The sequence below is a fragment of the Orbicella franksi genome, chromosome 10, assembly GCF_964199315.1.
Source record: "Orbicella franksi chromosome 10, jaOrbFran1.1, whole genome shotgun sequence".
Classification (NCBI taxonomy): Eukaryota; Metazoa; Cnidaria; class Anthozoa; order Scleractinia; family Merulinidae; genus Orbicella; species Orbicella franksi.
In genome coordinates, this window is record NC_138154.1 from 17,824,113 (window position 1) to 17,839,963 (window position 15,851).

General features: G+C 39.0%; 1 protein-coding gene across 3 annotated transcripts; it reads left to right on the forward strand.

Moving 5' to 3' along the window:
* Nucleotides 1-10,528: 10,528 nt before the first annotated feature.
* Nucleotides 10,529-15,848, forward strand: LOC145499482 (uncharacterized). 3 transcript variants are annotated; one of them, XM_081478996.1, is made up of 9 exons: nt 10,529-10,761; nt 10,911-10,983; nt 11,266-11,475; nt 11,933-13,513; nt 13,790-13,875; nt 14,053-14,160; nt 14,454-14,650; nt 14,930-14,998; nt 15,386-15,848. In XM_081478996.1, the coding sequence occupies exons 4-9, from the start codon at nt 12,754-12,756 to the stop codon at nt 15,756-15,758; spliced, it is 1,593 nt and encodes a 530-aa protein (XP_081335122.1). In that variant the 5' UTR covers nt 10,529-10,761; nt 10,911-10,983; nt 11,266-11,475; nt 11,933-12,753; the 3' UTR covers nt 15,759-15,848. The 3 variants fall into 3 exon arrangements, with proteins under 3 accessions (XP_081335122.1, XP_081335123.1, XP_081335125.1); XM_081478997.1 differs by lacking the exons at nt 10,529-10,761; nt 10,911-10,983 and having other exon boundaries at nt 10,994-11,475; XM_081478999.1 differs by lacking the exons at nt 10,529-10,761; nt 10,911-10,983; nt 11,266-11,475 and having other exon boundaries at nt 12,017-12,022; nt 12,360-13,513.
* Nucleotides 15,849-15,851: the final 3 nt, after the last annotated feature.

Here is a 15,851-nt window from a genome sequence, read left to right on the forward strand (position 1 = left end):
TTGGCTGGAACGTCACGAGGCATATTAAACGTTTGTTCATTTACTTCCATCAATTGTCAACACTTTTGGGTTATTTTGAATGAAAAAAAGCATCAACAATGAGCTAAGAACCTGGGAACGGAGCCAAGCACTCCAAGAATGGCCATAAGACAACAACATAGGGCAAATGCACCGCATGACACGTCTGAAGAATATCACCGCCGCAGTCTGTTCGTTCCATTCCTTGACCATATTAATCAGGAGATGTCTTCGAGGTAATTAATTAATTGCTGTATAGCACTAGACATTTGGCTTGTTTGCGATCATAAAATACCCCACTGACGATCAAATACTCGAAATTTCACCCTCTAACTACTAGTAGACAACTTGAAAAATTAGGCATATTCATCACAGGGATTTCTTTGTAGATTTGGTTCCACTCGGAAGACTGCTGAGCAATTGCTTAGTCTTGTGCCAAGCGCCATTGTAGCGGGCATCAATGCAGGTATTAATTAAGTCTCCAAGATGAAGATCTAAGATCTCCCAAGCCCAAAGACCCTTGACATTGTTACTCGTTTATCCCATTGTTTGAGGAAACTTACGCCTGACTTTTTAGAGCACATAGCGAATAAAAATATATAACTGTAATGTAAGTTTTATTTTCTAAATTGGTCTCGATTATTGTAAATACCTAAGCGTAGTCAGATATTAAACAACCAACAATCACCCCTCAAATCACTAGAAATCAGGTTTTCCAAAATCTCCAGGGGGTATGCACCAACTCCCCTAAAAGGGTCTACCTTCGTCAAACAATTCTCCGTACCCCCCTTCAACAAATCCTGGATCCGCCCCAGAAGTTGTAAATTTACTGTCAAACAAAAACCCGTTAGAGATCATTTGAAGTTGCTGATGCGGAAGTGCAAGCAGAAACTGAAAACGGAGGAGGGAGAGAGCTAGTGGAATAGATACAGAAATGACAGAAGTAGATGTTATGCTGGAGGAAATTTGTGAGAAGGAAGAAGTAGCTGAACAGGCAGATGAGACAGAAAAGAAAAAGCCAAAGCAGAAAAACAAACAGCAGAAAAAATGAGGTTAAAGGCTATGGGAGAGTCAGAAAAGAAACAGGGTATCGATAAGAAGACTTGGTCGAAAAGAGTAGAAAGAAAATTGGTTATGCTGTGAGCTACCTACAAGAACCGTCGAATCAAGAAATGGCTTTGAGGGGAGAAGAAATTGATTCTGAAAAAGCAAGACAAGGGATGAACTGCCCTTGTATCAAAACAGCAGCTTAAATTGCAACTAGAAATGCTTCAGATGGTTCAACAGCAATACAAAGATCAGAAAAGACAACAGTAAGAACAGCAGAGACAGCAGGAGAGGCTTCAGCAGCAATAACTGAATGACAATCAGTATGGAGAATTACATTTTCGGTTCTGACACTGGACAAGATAAAACTGAATGACAATCAGTATGGAGAATTACTATTTTCAGTTCTGACACTGGACAAGATAAAACTGAATGACAATCAGTATGGAGAAGTACTATTTTCAGTTCAGACACTGGACAAGATAAAACTGAATGACAATCAGTATGCAGAATTACTTTTTCCAGTTCAGACACTGGACAAGATAAAACTGAATGACAATCAGTATGGAGAACCACTATTTTCAGTTCAGACACTGGACAAGATAAAACTGATTGACAATCAATATGGAGAATTACTATTTTCAGTTCTGACATTGGACAAGATAAAACTGAATGTCAATCAGTATGGAGAATTACTATCTTCAGTTCAGACACTGGACAAGATAAAACTGAATGACAAGCAGTATGGAGAATTACTATTTTCAGTTTTGACACTGGACAAGGTAAAACTGAATGACAATTAGCACGGTATGACGGCCAAGAAGGCTTACAGTTCAGTACTGATTTTTCACGGTGCAGTTGTGATGTTTCACATTACAGTTGTGATTTTTGAAACAGTTCAGTTGTGAAGAATGGAACTTAACATGCGGGACCTGAGAAAGGTGAGACAAACATAATTGCGACATTAAAATTACCAGTTGGTGGGCCCGCCCGAAACTGAACCAATAAAAACAGAATTTATACTATCACGCGCGCCAGGACGTAAATGTCAAGTTCTTGAGGTTTAAACTGTATTCCATAAATTGATAAAGGTCGCAACAAGCAATGTGATAATCATTTCTCCTCACAGAGCTGATTCTTGCACCCTCCCCAAACTCAGTCAAACACAAATCCAATGAAAATAAACATGAGTTGAGGTTCTTGAACTCAAGCATTTGACTTCACATGTTTTAGACGCTATTGGGACTATTAGAAGAAGCTAGGGAAAAACTTGATGTTCACAAAATTGTTTCGGGGGTGGGGGTGGGGTGGGGCAGAGTTTATCTCTCTAATGGAGGATTTTGAGAAGCCTGAGGGCTGAGTAGTTTCCTGGCCTACACAGCCTTTTTTGGGGATGTCATACAACACTAGGATCTCAACGGCTGCGAAGGTGAATAGAGGGCTGAGAGGTGTTTATAAAGGCTGAATAGACCTAGCAAAACTTCCACGATAGTTTCTAGAAAAAGTCAAAATGCAATTAACCATCATACTGAATGGAAGGAGCAAGGTTTTGTGATTGCATCGTCAGCAATCCACAATAAGACTGCAACAGGACTGGACTATAAACAACAAGAACATGTACTAACCTCGCCTTTGGGGCAAACCACTGACAAACGAGACTGCATTTGCTTTCACTCAGTGCAGTCTGGGTGGGATGAGTTTGAGGGAAACGTGTTGGGGACGTGGGAGTTTTTAAACCAAGTGAACTTTTGTATTCCATTAATTGTGCTTTTCACCAAACATGTTGCTAATGTTTAGCTTACAGTAAAAGGTAATCTAGCCTTGATATCCCTGTTCAACCAGGTCATTAGCTGTTGTCGACTGTTGCAGAGGAGTCTGTTTGACCAAGTTGTCTGGGACGCTTTGCAACGCCCGGTTGTAACGCTCGTCGGAAAAAAAACAGTGAAAAGCCCAAAATGTGCTTGTTATTTCAAGGTAAGCTCACAAAATGTTTTAATTGTGTACGTTATGGTGATAAACTAGTGAAAACCAGTGTGTCACTAGCTGTTGTTGACTGTCACAGGGGAGTCTGTTTGAACAAGTTGTCTGGGACGCTTTGCAACGCCCAGTTGTAACGCTCGTCGGAAAAAAAAATACAGTGAAAAGCCCAAATTGTGCTTCTTATTTGAAGGTAAGCTCACAAAATGTTTTAATTGTGCACGTTATAGTGATAAACTAGTGAAAACCGGTGTGTTTCCTTTGAAAATTATGTTCCAATGATGAACTGTGGACCACTTGGTGAACTACAGGTAGACCCTTCGGTCTCGCGTTTTGGTTCACTAGCTTGTGTAATGCCTATCTTGAAATTGTGATAAACTAAATGGCAAGCTTTCTGAATCTGCCTTCTTCTGCAAAGACAAGGTCATGTAAATATTAACTATTTGAAAATTGCACAAGAGTTTCAAATTTGTCCCTCGTCCTTTTACTTTTCAGAAATTTGATAGCTAGTGTTACCGAGTACATGGATTTTGTCACTCTGAAAACCGGTCAAGGATTAGAAGAAATGGAAAGGTTCAAATCAGAAGCTCCCCAGATATTGGAGCAAGAAAGATTTCCAGTTCACAAATGGGAATCCAATCTTTGAGAGCTCGAGAGCGACGGGATGACCAATGCAAGCAAGATACTTGGACTTAGCTGGGACAAACTAAACAAAACGTTTGAATTAACCAGGTGACGTTTCACTGCGGAAAAACGAGTTACCAAGAAAACTATTCTCAGCCATCTGGGCAGTATATAGGACCCCCTCAGCGTATTATCGCCGACTACTGTGGAGGAAAAGCGGATATACAGAGAGGCATGTGACGAGAAGAAAGGATGGACCACTGAGATATCGGATCCCCTAAGAAAGGAGTGGACCAAGTGGACAAAGCAATTGAAGAATGTGACCATACCAAGGACCATAGTGAGAAACATGACGAAGGAAGATGCGGTACACCTACATGTATTCGCTGAGGCATGTAACCTGGCCTGCTGCACTGCTGCCATAGCAGTCTTAGAGCACAGTTCAGCTGTGGTCAAGGGCCTACTGGCAATATACAATGTGCGATAAACAATGTGTACATTAGTAGTGATCATTTTGAAATTGAATAAGTGAGATGACATAATTGTTATGCAAGACCTTTTGGAAAAATCGGTTCGAGGGAATGTAATAGCGGGTTGTTAAAGAATAAAGGGGAATTATACGACCAGCAAGTATTGAGTGTACCCTCATAATCAGTACACAGTTTGGTTGGCCAGCAGGCTACTTGGCTTCCACCCGCCCCATTTCCTCTCTGCACAGTTATGGTTCCACCCATTCTCGGCCAGATGTTTTAGACTCTTTTCAAGTCACAGAGTGCCTTCTCGAAGCAACATGAGGTCCCTTCCCCGAAAATCCTCTCCGCATCAACATCGTGACATCCCCTCCTCAAATTGTACACAGCTGATCAGGAAAGCCACGCATTGTAGTCGATCTTACTTTTCCCCATGGTGACTCAGTGAACAGTGGGTTTCCTACAGGCACCTAGCTTGCTGTGCCTTTAACCCTGTGTCTACCAGGGGTCAAAGTCCTTGCCAGTATTATCCACTAGAAAGGGCAGGATTGTCATCTCTTTAAGAAGGACTTAAGTCAAGCTAATCATCAATTTCACATTGATCTGCGTGATTTCCACCTCCTAGGTTAGTTACAGCCACCATGGCTCCTTAAATTGCGACCTCGCTTTGCTATTTGGTCTTCGTTCCTCAGCCATGATGTGTCAGCAGACTACCTCTGGCTCTTCTCTCTACCCTGTGTCTGCCTTGTTGCACCTCTGCACATTATTTCCATCTCCGTTATCATCATTTCTTTTCTGCATCCCTACACCATCATGCATTCGTCCCCTGACTTTCTCCATATTCAGTGCTTCTCTCAAGCGCCTTATTTTATCGACAGGCCTGGATTCCCAACAATTGTTCTCTCCACAGGTTCCGTCACAATGGTGCTCCTTTTGCCTCCCAATCAGCCGTCCCAGAACATTTGATTAAATTGCAAGGCGACCGGCGCTCAGATACTTTTTGCACTTATCTGACTATGCCTCTTGCCATGCCCTCCCAAGTTACTGACATCATGGCAGCTGGACTTCATGCGAACAGTGATTGAACTTTGCTTTGAAACTGTTCTCCTCATTTTACACAACAACCTCAGTTAATAAATCATCTATCCTCCCAATTTTTGTAACCTCGTTTTTTAAAAAATTTTTTCCATTTACATACTAATCACACGTTTGGGCATTTTCGGGGCTTCAAATATTTTTCATTAAACAAGTATGTTGCCCAAACGTGTCTTCCAATTCATTGATTGGCGAGGCAAAGAGCAACTGAGAAAACTGCTAGAGAGACTCGCAGTCTTTAATACCCTGTATAAAGCAGAACCTGTAATGTTGAAGAAATCTACAAGTTTTTTTTCAAGAACAAGGAGCTTGATCAAAAATATTCTAAAATAACAGAACTAAAAGTGCATCAAATAAAGATGGAGAGTATCCTGAAAGAACGTGAAGAGCTCGATCTAATAAAAGAGCGCCTTGAAAAGACTGATAAGGAAAGAGAAAGCATGGGGCAGAATGCATGGACATTGGTCATTGCTTTATTTCATTTGATGGCTTCTAAATAACAAAAGCACGTTGAGTTCATTGAAACAAAGAAAGAAACAATAGGCGGAGAGTTCATTGTTTAGTTTACCGCCTCATCATGAGGTAATGAGTATTGTCGCGCATTCTTAGCAACCAATGAAAACAGCTCGTTCGGAGCATCGATGAATATTAATAAGCGTCATGACATACCTATACACTTTTTCGAACTGTAAGTAAATGTCCCGAGAACAATAGGCATTCTACGCCATGATTGAAAGCAACAGTTACAAAGCTAATACCTTTTAATAATTTTTTCAATTGAGAAAGCGAAGAAAAAGAAATGTCATCCTTGACATTTAGCATGCAATACAAAGTATTCTTCTACAACAGTGGCTTTTGTATTAGGATTGCTCAATTCGTAAATGTTAATACTGGAATGGGGTGATCAGGCCCAGCTCCTTACAGACCTCTAAATATCACAGGTCTTCTGTCCATATAACTATATCTATCACTAGTTAATCATTTAAATCTAAGCTAATACATTACATGTATACTATTTGTGTTATAGAATTTTATATATCTTATTAAGAGATTTATTTATTTAATTTGTGAAAAATATTTAGAATTGCAAATGTGGTTTATATATTTTACTCAAGGGGGTCAGCTTTATATGAGTATTAGGTTCTTTCCTGCTGGCACCCTATTTGCATGTGGATATTTATATAATTTTTATTGATGCAAATCATTAAATATGTTCATGATAATGTTTAACTACACAAAAGAAAACTAGATTTTCATTTTCAAGTTCTCTGAGCGACAATAATGTAGTACATAGATTATTGCCTATCTGTAACATGTTCCAAGCGAAAATGACGACCACTTGCATATTTGTCAGAGCCTTCACTGTGTTCATTGCAGGCATCAATATTCTCACCAACAACCAGCCCGGCTCAGCATAAAACACCTTCATTTAGCCAGGTCAATTTAATAGCCAAAGTAAAACGACAGTTCTTGGTGGTATGAAGCTGAACCCAGCTAAGATGCACAAATTCTGCATATTCCTGCAGTTACTAAATCAGTTGCCTCTCAATCTAACAGTGCACAGAATAAAGACGGCAAATTTCTGCACCTTGTTCAATGATTAAATACACTCAAATCTACCTGGTACTATCTGTTTGTGTTTGTACTGCATCCACAGGCCCTTAGCAAACTTCACTAAGTAGTATTATTGAATCTTACTAGGATCTCTGATTGCTAACAAAGGATTTCTTCTAAGAAGATATACACGAGCCACAGCGTTTCATATGAACATCATTTATTAATTGTCGCCATCAGGCATGACCATGTTAGAGATTTTTTTAGCCACTGGCATCCTCCTCTATGCTTGTTTCTCCACCAGTGGCTTGAGGGTTTTCCATTGTTGGTACTCCATCAGGAGAGCCAGCGATGGTAGCATTTCCCCTAATTTGGCTTGACACCCCATCAGAATCAACATGTGTGTTTTTAACTGATGAGAATGTTCTGGGCAAACTTAGAAATGTAATTGACGGGCAGGCAGCAGAGCAGACTTCTTCGATGCAAGAAGTCCAATGTAGAATAACATTTTTGACAGAAGCTATGAAAGATAGAGATGTGTACATGTTTGGAGAATTCACCACTGAGAACGATGATATGAAAAAGATTGTCATGCTCCTCCTATGAGGAGGAACAAAGTGTCAAAATCATCACATGTTCCACAAAATACTCAAAGAGAATATTACCACAACAGAAAGTGAAATCTGCTGGCATCTTCTCTTCAGAGAAAAGAATTGTCCCGTCAATGGACATTTCTTGTTGATGGATGGTACCGCAATGGATTAGTCTTCTCCTCCTTTATCATAGGCTCCCTCTTGAGTGTGAAAGCTCCTATTCCTTGTGGGCTTCGTTCAAATGTCGTGTATAGATTTTCTTGTTCAGGCTGTAACGCTTGCTTTCATGTCAGTGAACACCTCATAACGGATAAAACTCACAGATTGATATACACCTGTTGAATTCTGAGAGCTGTTGAGCCCTAAGCTCCAAGGATTGCTTTCACGTGATTGATGAAGCTAGCACCACCTTCCAGCTCAGGATCAAAGAAGCTATGCACATCCGTTGGGAAAAGCTTTCTCTCAATCATCAGTCAAATCAAACAGTTTAATTCAAACTTCTTATTGTAAGTTTCATGCTTTTCTTATTGTAATTTTTTTTCTCGTCAACTGCCACAAGATGCTAAATCAAGTAGTACCGTAGAGATTTTTAAATGCCAACTGAAGACTTTATTCGAGCTTATAACTTATAATGTACTATTTTATAAGTAGTTTTAATTCTACTTTTGTTTCGTTAGAGTAGCAGCACTTTTGAATCTTGTAGAAAAGGTGCTATATGAATTTATTAAATTAAATTCTCGGATAATGCAATTCTAGCTTTCTGATTGGTTCACTGGATCTCGGTTACCAGCTATTATACCTGCGTTTGACCTTATATGGAAATGAAAGCGGCAAATGTCGCTCGGCATGAGCTTTTTCGCGTGAAGCAAAGTTTCGTCGACAAAAAAAAAAATGGATGAAAAAAAGCACATTCGGTGAGCTATCTACACAGGAAATACAGGAAATTATGGACAATGCCGTCCCAGTAACAACAAAAAAGCCACAAAGCTCGAGATAAGATTATTTAACGGTACGTATACGTTAAGTTTCCCTTAAAGTTTCAAAATTAAAATATGACCGGCGAGATTTTACGTATTCATGAAGATTATGTAACAAAAACAAATTTTACCTGAACAGAATGGCTTGCTGGTCCTGGTGGCACCAAAGTTTCGAAACCGATATAAGAAATGTCAAAAGAAGAACTGAATGTTCAGTTGAAGTGTTTTTACTAGTCTGCGAGGAAGAAAGATGACACGTATTGCAACAGTTTGATTAAAGCCGCCAGTTGATCATTTCCTTCGCACGCCGCCGCAAAACAAACCGTTTTCCATTATCTCTGACCAGGCAAATAAATTATTAGAGCATATGCATTTGTAAAAGGCCGCAGGAAAACAGGCACAATTGGCGGCGTAGTCCATGAGAAACCAGTTTCCAATGAGCAGATGAGGAAACTGTTCGACTAAGCAAGCTCGGATCGGCCGCACAGCTACAGAGGACGACCTAGTTTTATCTCAGTCTCTTTTTTGGCCGACGACGACGAGAGAATCAACGACAGCTAGCGCCAACAATTCTGTCCTTGCGAAAAACACCTCAAGCAGTTGAGTGTTTTGAGCTGAACCGAAGTAAGCTCGGTTCTTTACCAGCCACGAAAAACCACCAGGGTGGCCTCGGAGATTCTGAAGATGAATCTGACGCTAAGATAGTTTCTGTCCTTGACTCTAAAACTGACCAATAATGAGCTCCACACATACAGCTCGAAATGCCAAGGCTTTCAAAGCAAGGGAATCCTGAGAGAGATCTTGTCGAGAATAATTTTGGCACAACGTCTGTGTCACATGACGATCAAAGTTTTCCGCAGCATTATTACGATGGCAATGTGTAAGTGCACAATTATTTGGCTCTTCTCCATGACTCGAACTTGAACGCTTTTCAAACTTTTTAACCAAGGTTATATCTCCTTCATTTGATAGACGTTTCTTGAATTCTACTTGATTGCAATTTCATTCAGCAAATTCGTTTGCTTCGCTCTCAAATTTTTCATTCAACTAATTTTACAAACGGCGCGCATGTCATGTGATTTCCCACTTGTTGTTGTTTTTGTCACATCGACTTCCGGTCGTTTTGTAAAATTAAAACCCAATAAAATTAAGCTATATTTCCAAGAATACAAACGCACCGAATTTAATAAAACAATTATTCCATTCGCATTTGTTGGATATGAGATTGGTTATAGCCAACTCGGCCCTACGGGCCTCGTTGGCTATTTACCATCTCATATCCAACGCGCGCTCATGGAATAATTGTTAAATATTTTTATTGTTATTATTATTATTGCTATTATAATTATTATTTTTATTATTACTGATATTTTCTATATTTTTAAACAACCTTTATTTTGGACTTACAGTACAGCTACACTAACCAGCGTCACTTAAACAAAACTGACCAATCACAGTGCAGGACAAGAACAATAAAATTCAAACTAAATTTGTTTGAGCTAATCACAAACATGTGAGGGCAATGGTTTGAAATACAAAACTGCCATTGCCAAAAACAAATTTGTTACATTATTGTAACTGAATGTCATGAACAGCAAAAACAAAAAAAATAATAATTATGTTTTCGGTGGTAAAATGGCAGTAAATAAAGAAGGTGGCTTGTACGTCCATGGAACCAAGCTGCCTCCGATGTTTCGTGAGAGAGTTCTTGATTTACAACAAGAAAGCATTAATTTTTTCAGTGGCAGATCGCACAGTTAACAAGCAAATGTTGTATGTGGTGTTCCACCTCATACCATGTAACCCTCATAAATGAAATCGCATTGTTAATAAGAAAGTAATCAAAAGATTTTCAACAAGTCAGTGTAATAGGAAGTGTAAACTTACCAAAAAACAGTGATGTTATCCTTAAAGGACCACACTCAACCAAAATGCATTGCGGGCGAGCACTGTACCGGCGCCATTTTCTGTAATACAGATAAGACGTATTTCCCGATTGTGTTCGATCATCGGACTGTATCATTGCAATCCGCAGAGACAGGCTGCTGTAGATGCCTCCTTGATGTTCTTTTAGAATTTATAGTTTGTATTCTGCGTATATTTGGTAGTTTTCCTTCGCCATTTACGAACATGAAGCGTTCAAACAGAGGACGTCCGCCGCGTACGGAAAGTCGCCATGTTGTATGGCTGACAACTTCTACGCTAAAGTTGTGGAACGAGCGTAAAAGAAATCTAGGATTCACGGATAAATCCAATAGTGAATTCGCAGAGTCCTTGCTTCATGGTATTGCGCTAGGGGAAGGAAAAAAGCAACAAGTCGATCGGAATCCAGCAGCCATAATAATCGAAACACGGGTCAAGGAAGGAAACGTGGAACGAGTGTGGTCAATGTTAGCCCGGTTCCGTGTAAGTGGAATTATTTTGTTTACGATGTTGTTTGCTGTTGGATGCATTGAAAGCTGCATGTATATACAAAACATATAGGCTTAAGTTATTACTAAATACTGTTAGCGTTGGGTAGCATAAATATTCGCTATTGATTCATTTTTCATCAGGTAAGAGACCTTTATTTGAGTCAACTCCTCTGCCAAAGACACGTTCACAAGCAAGGCACACTCTTGCTGAAAGGTATGTTAGTGTTTTAAAATGTTTATTATTTACATAGATTGGATATCTATTTGCCATAAGTTTATTTTTTTTTTCCTTTCAGTCTGTACAGTTTTTGTGTGATGGTTTACTTTTGCACTTCATTCTGCCTTTTATGAGAGTTTCCGGTGGTCATAAGAAAATGTAATAATTTTTCTGCCTGATCCTATTTTTTTCAAGTCTAAAACAAGCATGCAATATTTGCCCTTTATCGTAGTAAGAATAATAGTTATTAAGTAGTTCTCCATCTTCATATTTTATTAGTACTATTGAGGTTAATGTCACTGGCTCCACCGTAGCTAGTCCTCAAGTGAATGACTCAAGGCAAACCTCCATGTGGAACCTTTCCACCTCCTGGGAAAAGGCAGCAACCATAAATCCTTCGTTTGCTTCGCTGAAGGGATATCCTTTCAAGGACAGCCCTCTGTGAGAATCTGAGCACTCTGAAACTACATGTAGTATTGATGATGAAAGGTGTGTACTCATACATATTTGTCAATAATATTATTGTCTCATTTGTTTGCAACATCTACAGTATATGAATTGGATACATGCAGGTGAGCCCACTGTTTGTGCATGCCAATTTTGACAAAAGCTTAGAAAGGCAAGTCACAGAATGGTGCACAAAGGAAGTAGGCTTGACCTTGTAAGGTGTATGAAGCACTAGTGCAAGGTTGTCAGCAAGATCTCTGTATAACCTTGCACTTAATTATAAAGCTGCAGACAGTTTTGAGGCCCACATTCTATTCATGACTATGCAAAGGATAGTACAAAATCTTACAAGGTTGTCTCTTTATTTCTGACTTCTGGAAAATACCTCATGCTACTTTTCCTTAAGTAACTTCATGGGCCTTTTACAGTATTCTGTTGTCATTATTCTTCTATTGATTTTAGTGAAATAATTTGTGAGTCTTTCTGTCATTTTCATCAGTTCATGTGAAAGTGGCCTATCTGAAGACGAGATGGATGATGACTACATCAGAGAGGAGGACCCTTCACTTGTGTCACTCAGCCAATCTTTGTAAGTACAGCATATGGTACATTCATTGACCAAAGCTGGGATGTAAACAAGCTTCATTTTGTAGCTAAGTACATGTATTCTACATCTTTGAAAAGGGGAAGTGATGCATTTGACATTTGGCCCTAATAATGTATCACAAATTGTAATTGATTATTGAACAATTATTGATTGAAGTTTGCATTCTTGTCTAGAACAATGCATGTAAAATTATGCATGGAGTACAGATTTGACATGTGGCTGCTATTGCAATGTTGGCTAATCTGCTAAAGCAATGAAATGTTTAGAATAGTGTCAAATATGAACTTGTCAGCAGTGATATAATTTTTTCTCTTTTCAGCTCAGAGAAAGACCAAAGCACTGACCTAAGTGTGACTTTGAGTGCAATTTTTAGCAGTTACTCGGACAGTGAGGAGGAGGAGGAGGAAAAAGAGGAGGATCCAAATAGTCATTCCATCAACTTAGAGACACACTCTACATGCAGTGATAAAGACCTCTGTCTCAACCATGGTGAAGCTGAAGCAAAAGCAAATGGATCTGTAGTAGCTACAGCTGTTGAACCTGAAATAATACTTCAACAGCAGATTATTCAATCATCGAGCTCCAACCCTGTTACAGCCACAGCTGGTGAACCTGAAGTACAGCCTCAGCAGCAGATTGTTCAATCTTGTAACTCCACTCATGGTATTCCAGATGCTGCTGTTACAACTGATGAAAACACTCCTCAGAATAATATGGAAATGCTTCAGAAAAAAGTAGAGGATGTTATGAAAGAGGTGTGCAACATGGACAGTGATCTTGATGAATTTTTGTCACATTTTCATAAGGAGAGAATTATTTCTGAGGTGCAGGAGATTCTCAATTTATTTGAGAGAAACTGTCAAATTAAAGGTTGTGTTGGACAGTGTTCTGTGGTCAATACAAAATCTGAAGGGGGTGTATTGATTGTTTGCTGGAAATGTACTGAGGGACATAATGGGATGTGGGAGTCTTCTGCTGTGCTTGGTGTTAAAAGAGGCCAAAAGGTCTATGCAGCTACAGTTCTTCTTGCTGCCTCAATTGTTGTGTCAGGGAACAACTTTGATAAGCTAAGCATGCTTATGAAGTTTTTGAATGTGAGTTTTTTGTCCGAAAGTACATTTTCTCGCATTCAGACAACATGTGTGACCCCAGTTGTAAAGGAACTCTGGGAAGCAATGAAAGAGAAGGTGTGGGAGGTCCTTAAAGGTGAAGAGTTGGCTTTGGCAGGTGATGGGAGAAATGATTCACCAGGGCACACTGCTAAGTATTGTGTTTATACTATAATGGAGCACTACTTGCATCTGATTGTGGACATAGAGGTGGTTGACAAGAGAGAAACTGGAGGTTCCTCAGCCACTATGGAGAAGCTGGCATTGAAGCGTTTGATTGAGAGAGCAATGACAGATCTGAAGATAGTAGATTTGGTGACTGATGCCTCCAGCATGATCATTGTCCTTATAAGAACTCTCAAAGGTACATGTGAGTCCATCCTAAATTTTTTTTAGTCCACATTAGTAATACTCCAAAATTTTTTTTCAGTCCACTTTAGTAATACTGGAGTGAACAGATTTCTTTCATGATAAACTTCAATAGCACATTAATGACAGTAAGCTGATTCTCCTTGTAGTGTAGCTTTTAAGTGAAATTTGCAAAGAAACCTATTCTAGTGGAAAAAGTGAAATAACATCCCAATATAGTTTGTAAGACTTATTTTCATTGAATGGTTTTTTGTTTCTGTGTTGTTTTCAGAGCAAAATCCAAGCCATCTTGAGGATCTATTCCACTCTTTGGACATGTGGCACAAGTCATGTAAATTGACTGCCAAACTGAGTGCTGTGAGTACTACACACTTATGATACAATAGTAAATGAAGCTGATAACAACTTATAATGGCCTTCCCTTAATAGTTATATATGTATATGTATTTATACCATGCCATAGAAAATATAGCCAATCATATCACATTGACCCAAATATTGTATGCTACTTATTATGTTGAATTCTTATTGTAGGCTGCTAAAGTGCGAGGGTGCGATGATATAAGTCAGTGGATTGAACCCATTAGGAACCACTTTTGGCACTGTGCAGAGCAGTGTGATGGCAGTGAAGAAACCCTCAGGGTAAGTGTCGAGTATATTCAATGTCTCCCCGAATGTACTTATTAGAGAAAACATTGACATACTTCCACTCAAGCAAAAGATTGTACTTTTCCTTGTACAGGAAATGGTTGCATTTATATCCAGGCATAGATTGGTACAAATCTTAATGGTTAAGACTTTGATTTGCATGTTTAAAAGTTCAAACCAAAGACAAATTTAAACTACAACATGCACATGTACATGTGAACAAGTGGGTAAACTGTGACTGTTTTTTTTAATAGTTTTTTAGCTGTATGCTGTTTGGTTTTGTTTAGGACATGTGGCTCGGTGTCATACATCACGTGTGTGGGGAGCATGAGTGGGTTGAAGGAGAATGCTCACATGGTCCCCTTGTTTCAACTGAAGAGGGGAAGACCTTCCTTGAAATGGACTCTAAGTCACACAAGGCTGTACGTGACATTGTTATGGATCGTGCTTGGCTCAAAACATTGGCATTTTATGAGAAATTTAGGTAAGTAAAGAAATTTTAATTAAAAAATTAACAATTCTTGGCATTTCTGTGACTCAAACTCAAATCAGTGTAAAGATTGATTTACACTAGTGAATAAATTATTAGCACGAACAAAAAGTTTTAGTTGGTACTAACAATTCATTCACTAGTGTGTGCATTGAACTGACAACAAGGACACAAAAGTACATTGTATTGATCCCAAGCAAGACTTTAGATTCTAAACAAACTTGTTAGTAACAGTAACTTTTGTACTTATTGTTCTACTCATTGTTTGCGTAGGCATACCAGTAAACTCGAAAGTTTCAATTCCATGATGCTGAAGTATGCTTCGAAGAGGATAGCATTTAGGTAAGCTGGTTCATTTAAAATATACATGTACGTGTACATTTGTCCGAACTACTAATGTTTTCCTTCAATAGGGGTGGCATCTGTCATGGCAAAATTGGTGAATTTGTTTTAACATTTATTCTTTCCTGGGTAGTGGAAAGTGTGGTAAATAACCAGCAAATGTTGTTGTGTTCTGGAGTGTGAACCCTGTGCCAGCAAAAGAGTCAAAAACTACAAGTGTAGAAGTCACAGATCATAGTAACTTATTTTTGAATATGTTATTGAAGATCAGTTCCAACATTCCTTGTACCCCATGTTTATGTATCATAGAGAGAACTTATAGCAATGATTGTGATTAATCTTTTCACATTTCTCATCATTGAATTTTATTGCTCTTTCACATTGCAGCTATGATGTTTTCATGACAAGGATTCTTCTGGCAGCATTGGATCACAATGTTCATTTATTCCGAACTGATTTGGAAGACTCCAAGGGCCAGGTCCGGTACAAAAAAACCTACAGTAAGAGGTCCAAGAATTGGAGGGTAGAGCCAGTAAAAGAATGCAAGAAGTACCCACACTGGGCAGTGATGGCAGCTAAAATCCTTAAGAAGAGGGCTTCTGACACTGAAACAATTGTCAGACATAAAACATTTCTGCCAAATCACCCAAAGAGACTGGCAGCCACTATTGCTATGAAAGAGGCCCCTGGCACAGCAGAATTAGTTCAGGCTAGACTTTCCCGTTTCAGTAAAAGAGGTATCAAGGATTCTTCAAAGTGAAATTTTCTTTGCTTCAAAATGACTTTGTTCAGTGCGGGGAAACCGCCAAAAAAATGCAGGAATAAAATTAATCCTAATATTGTTGTACACATC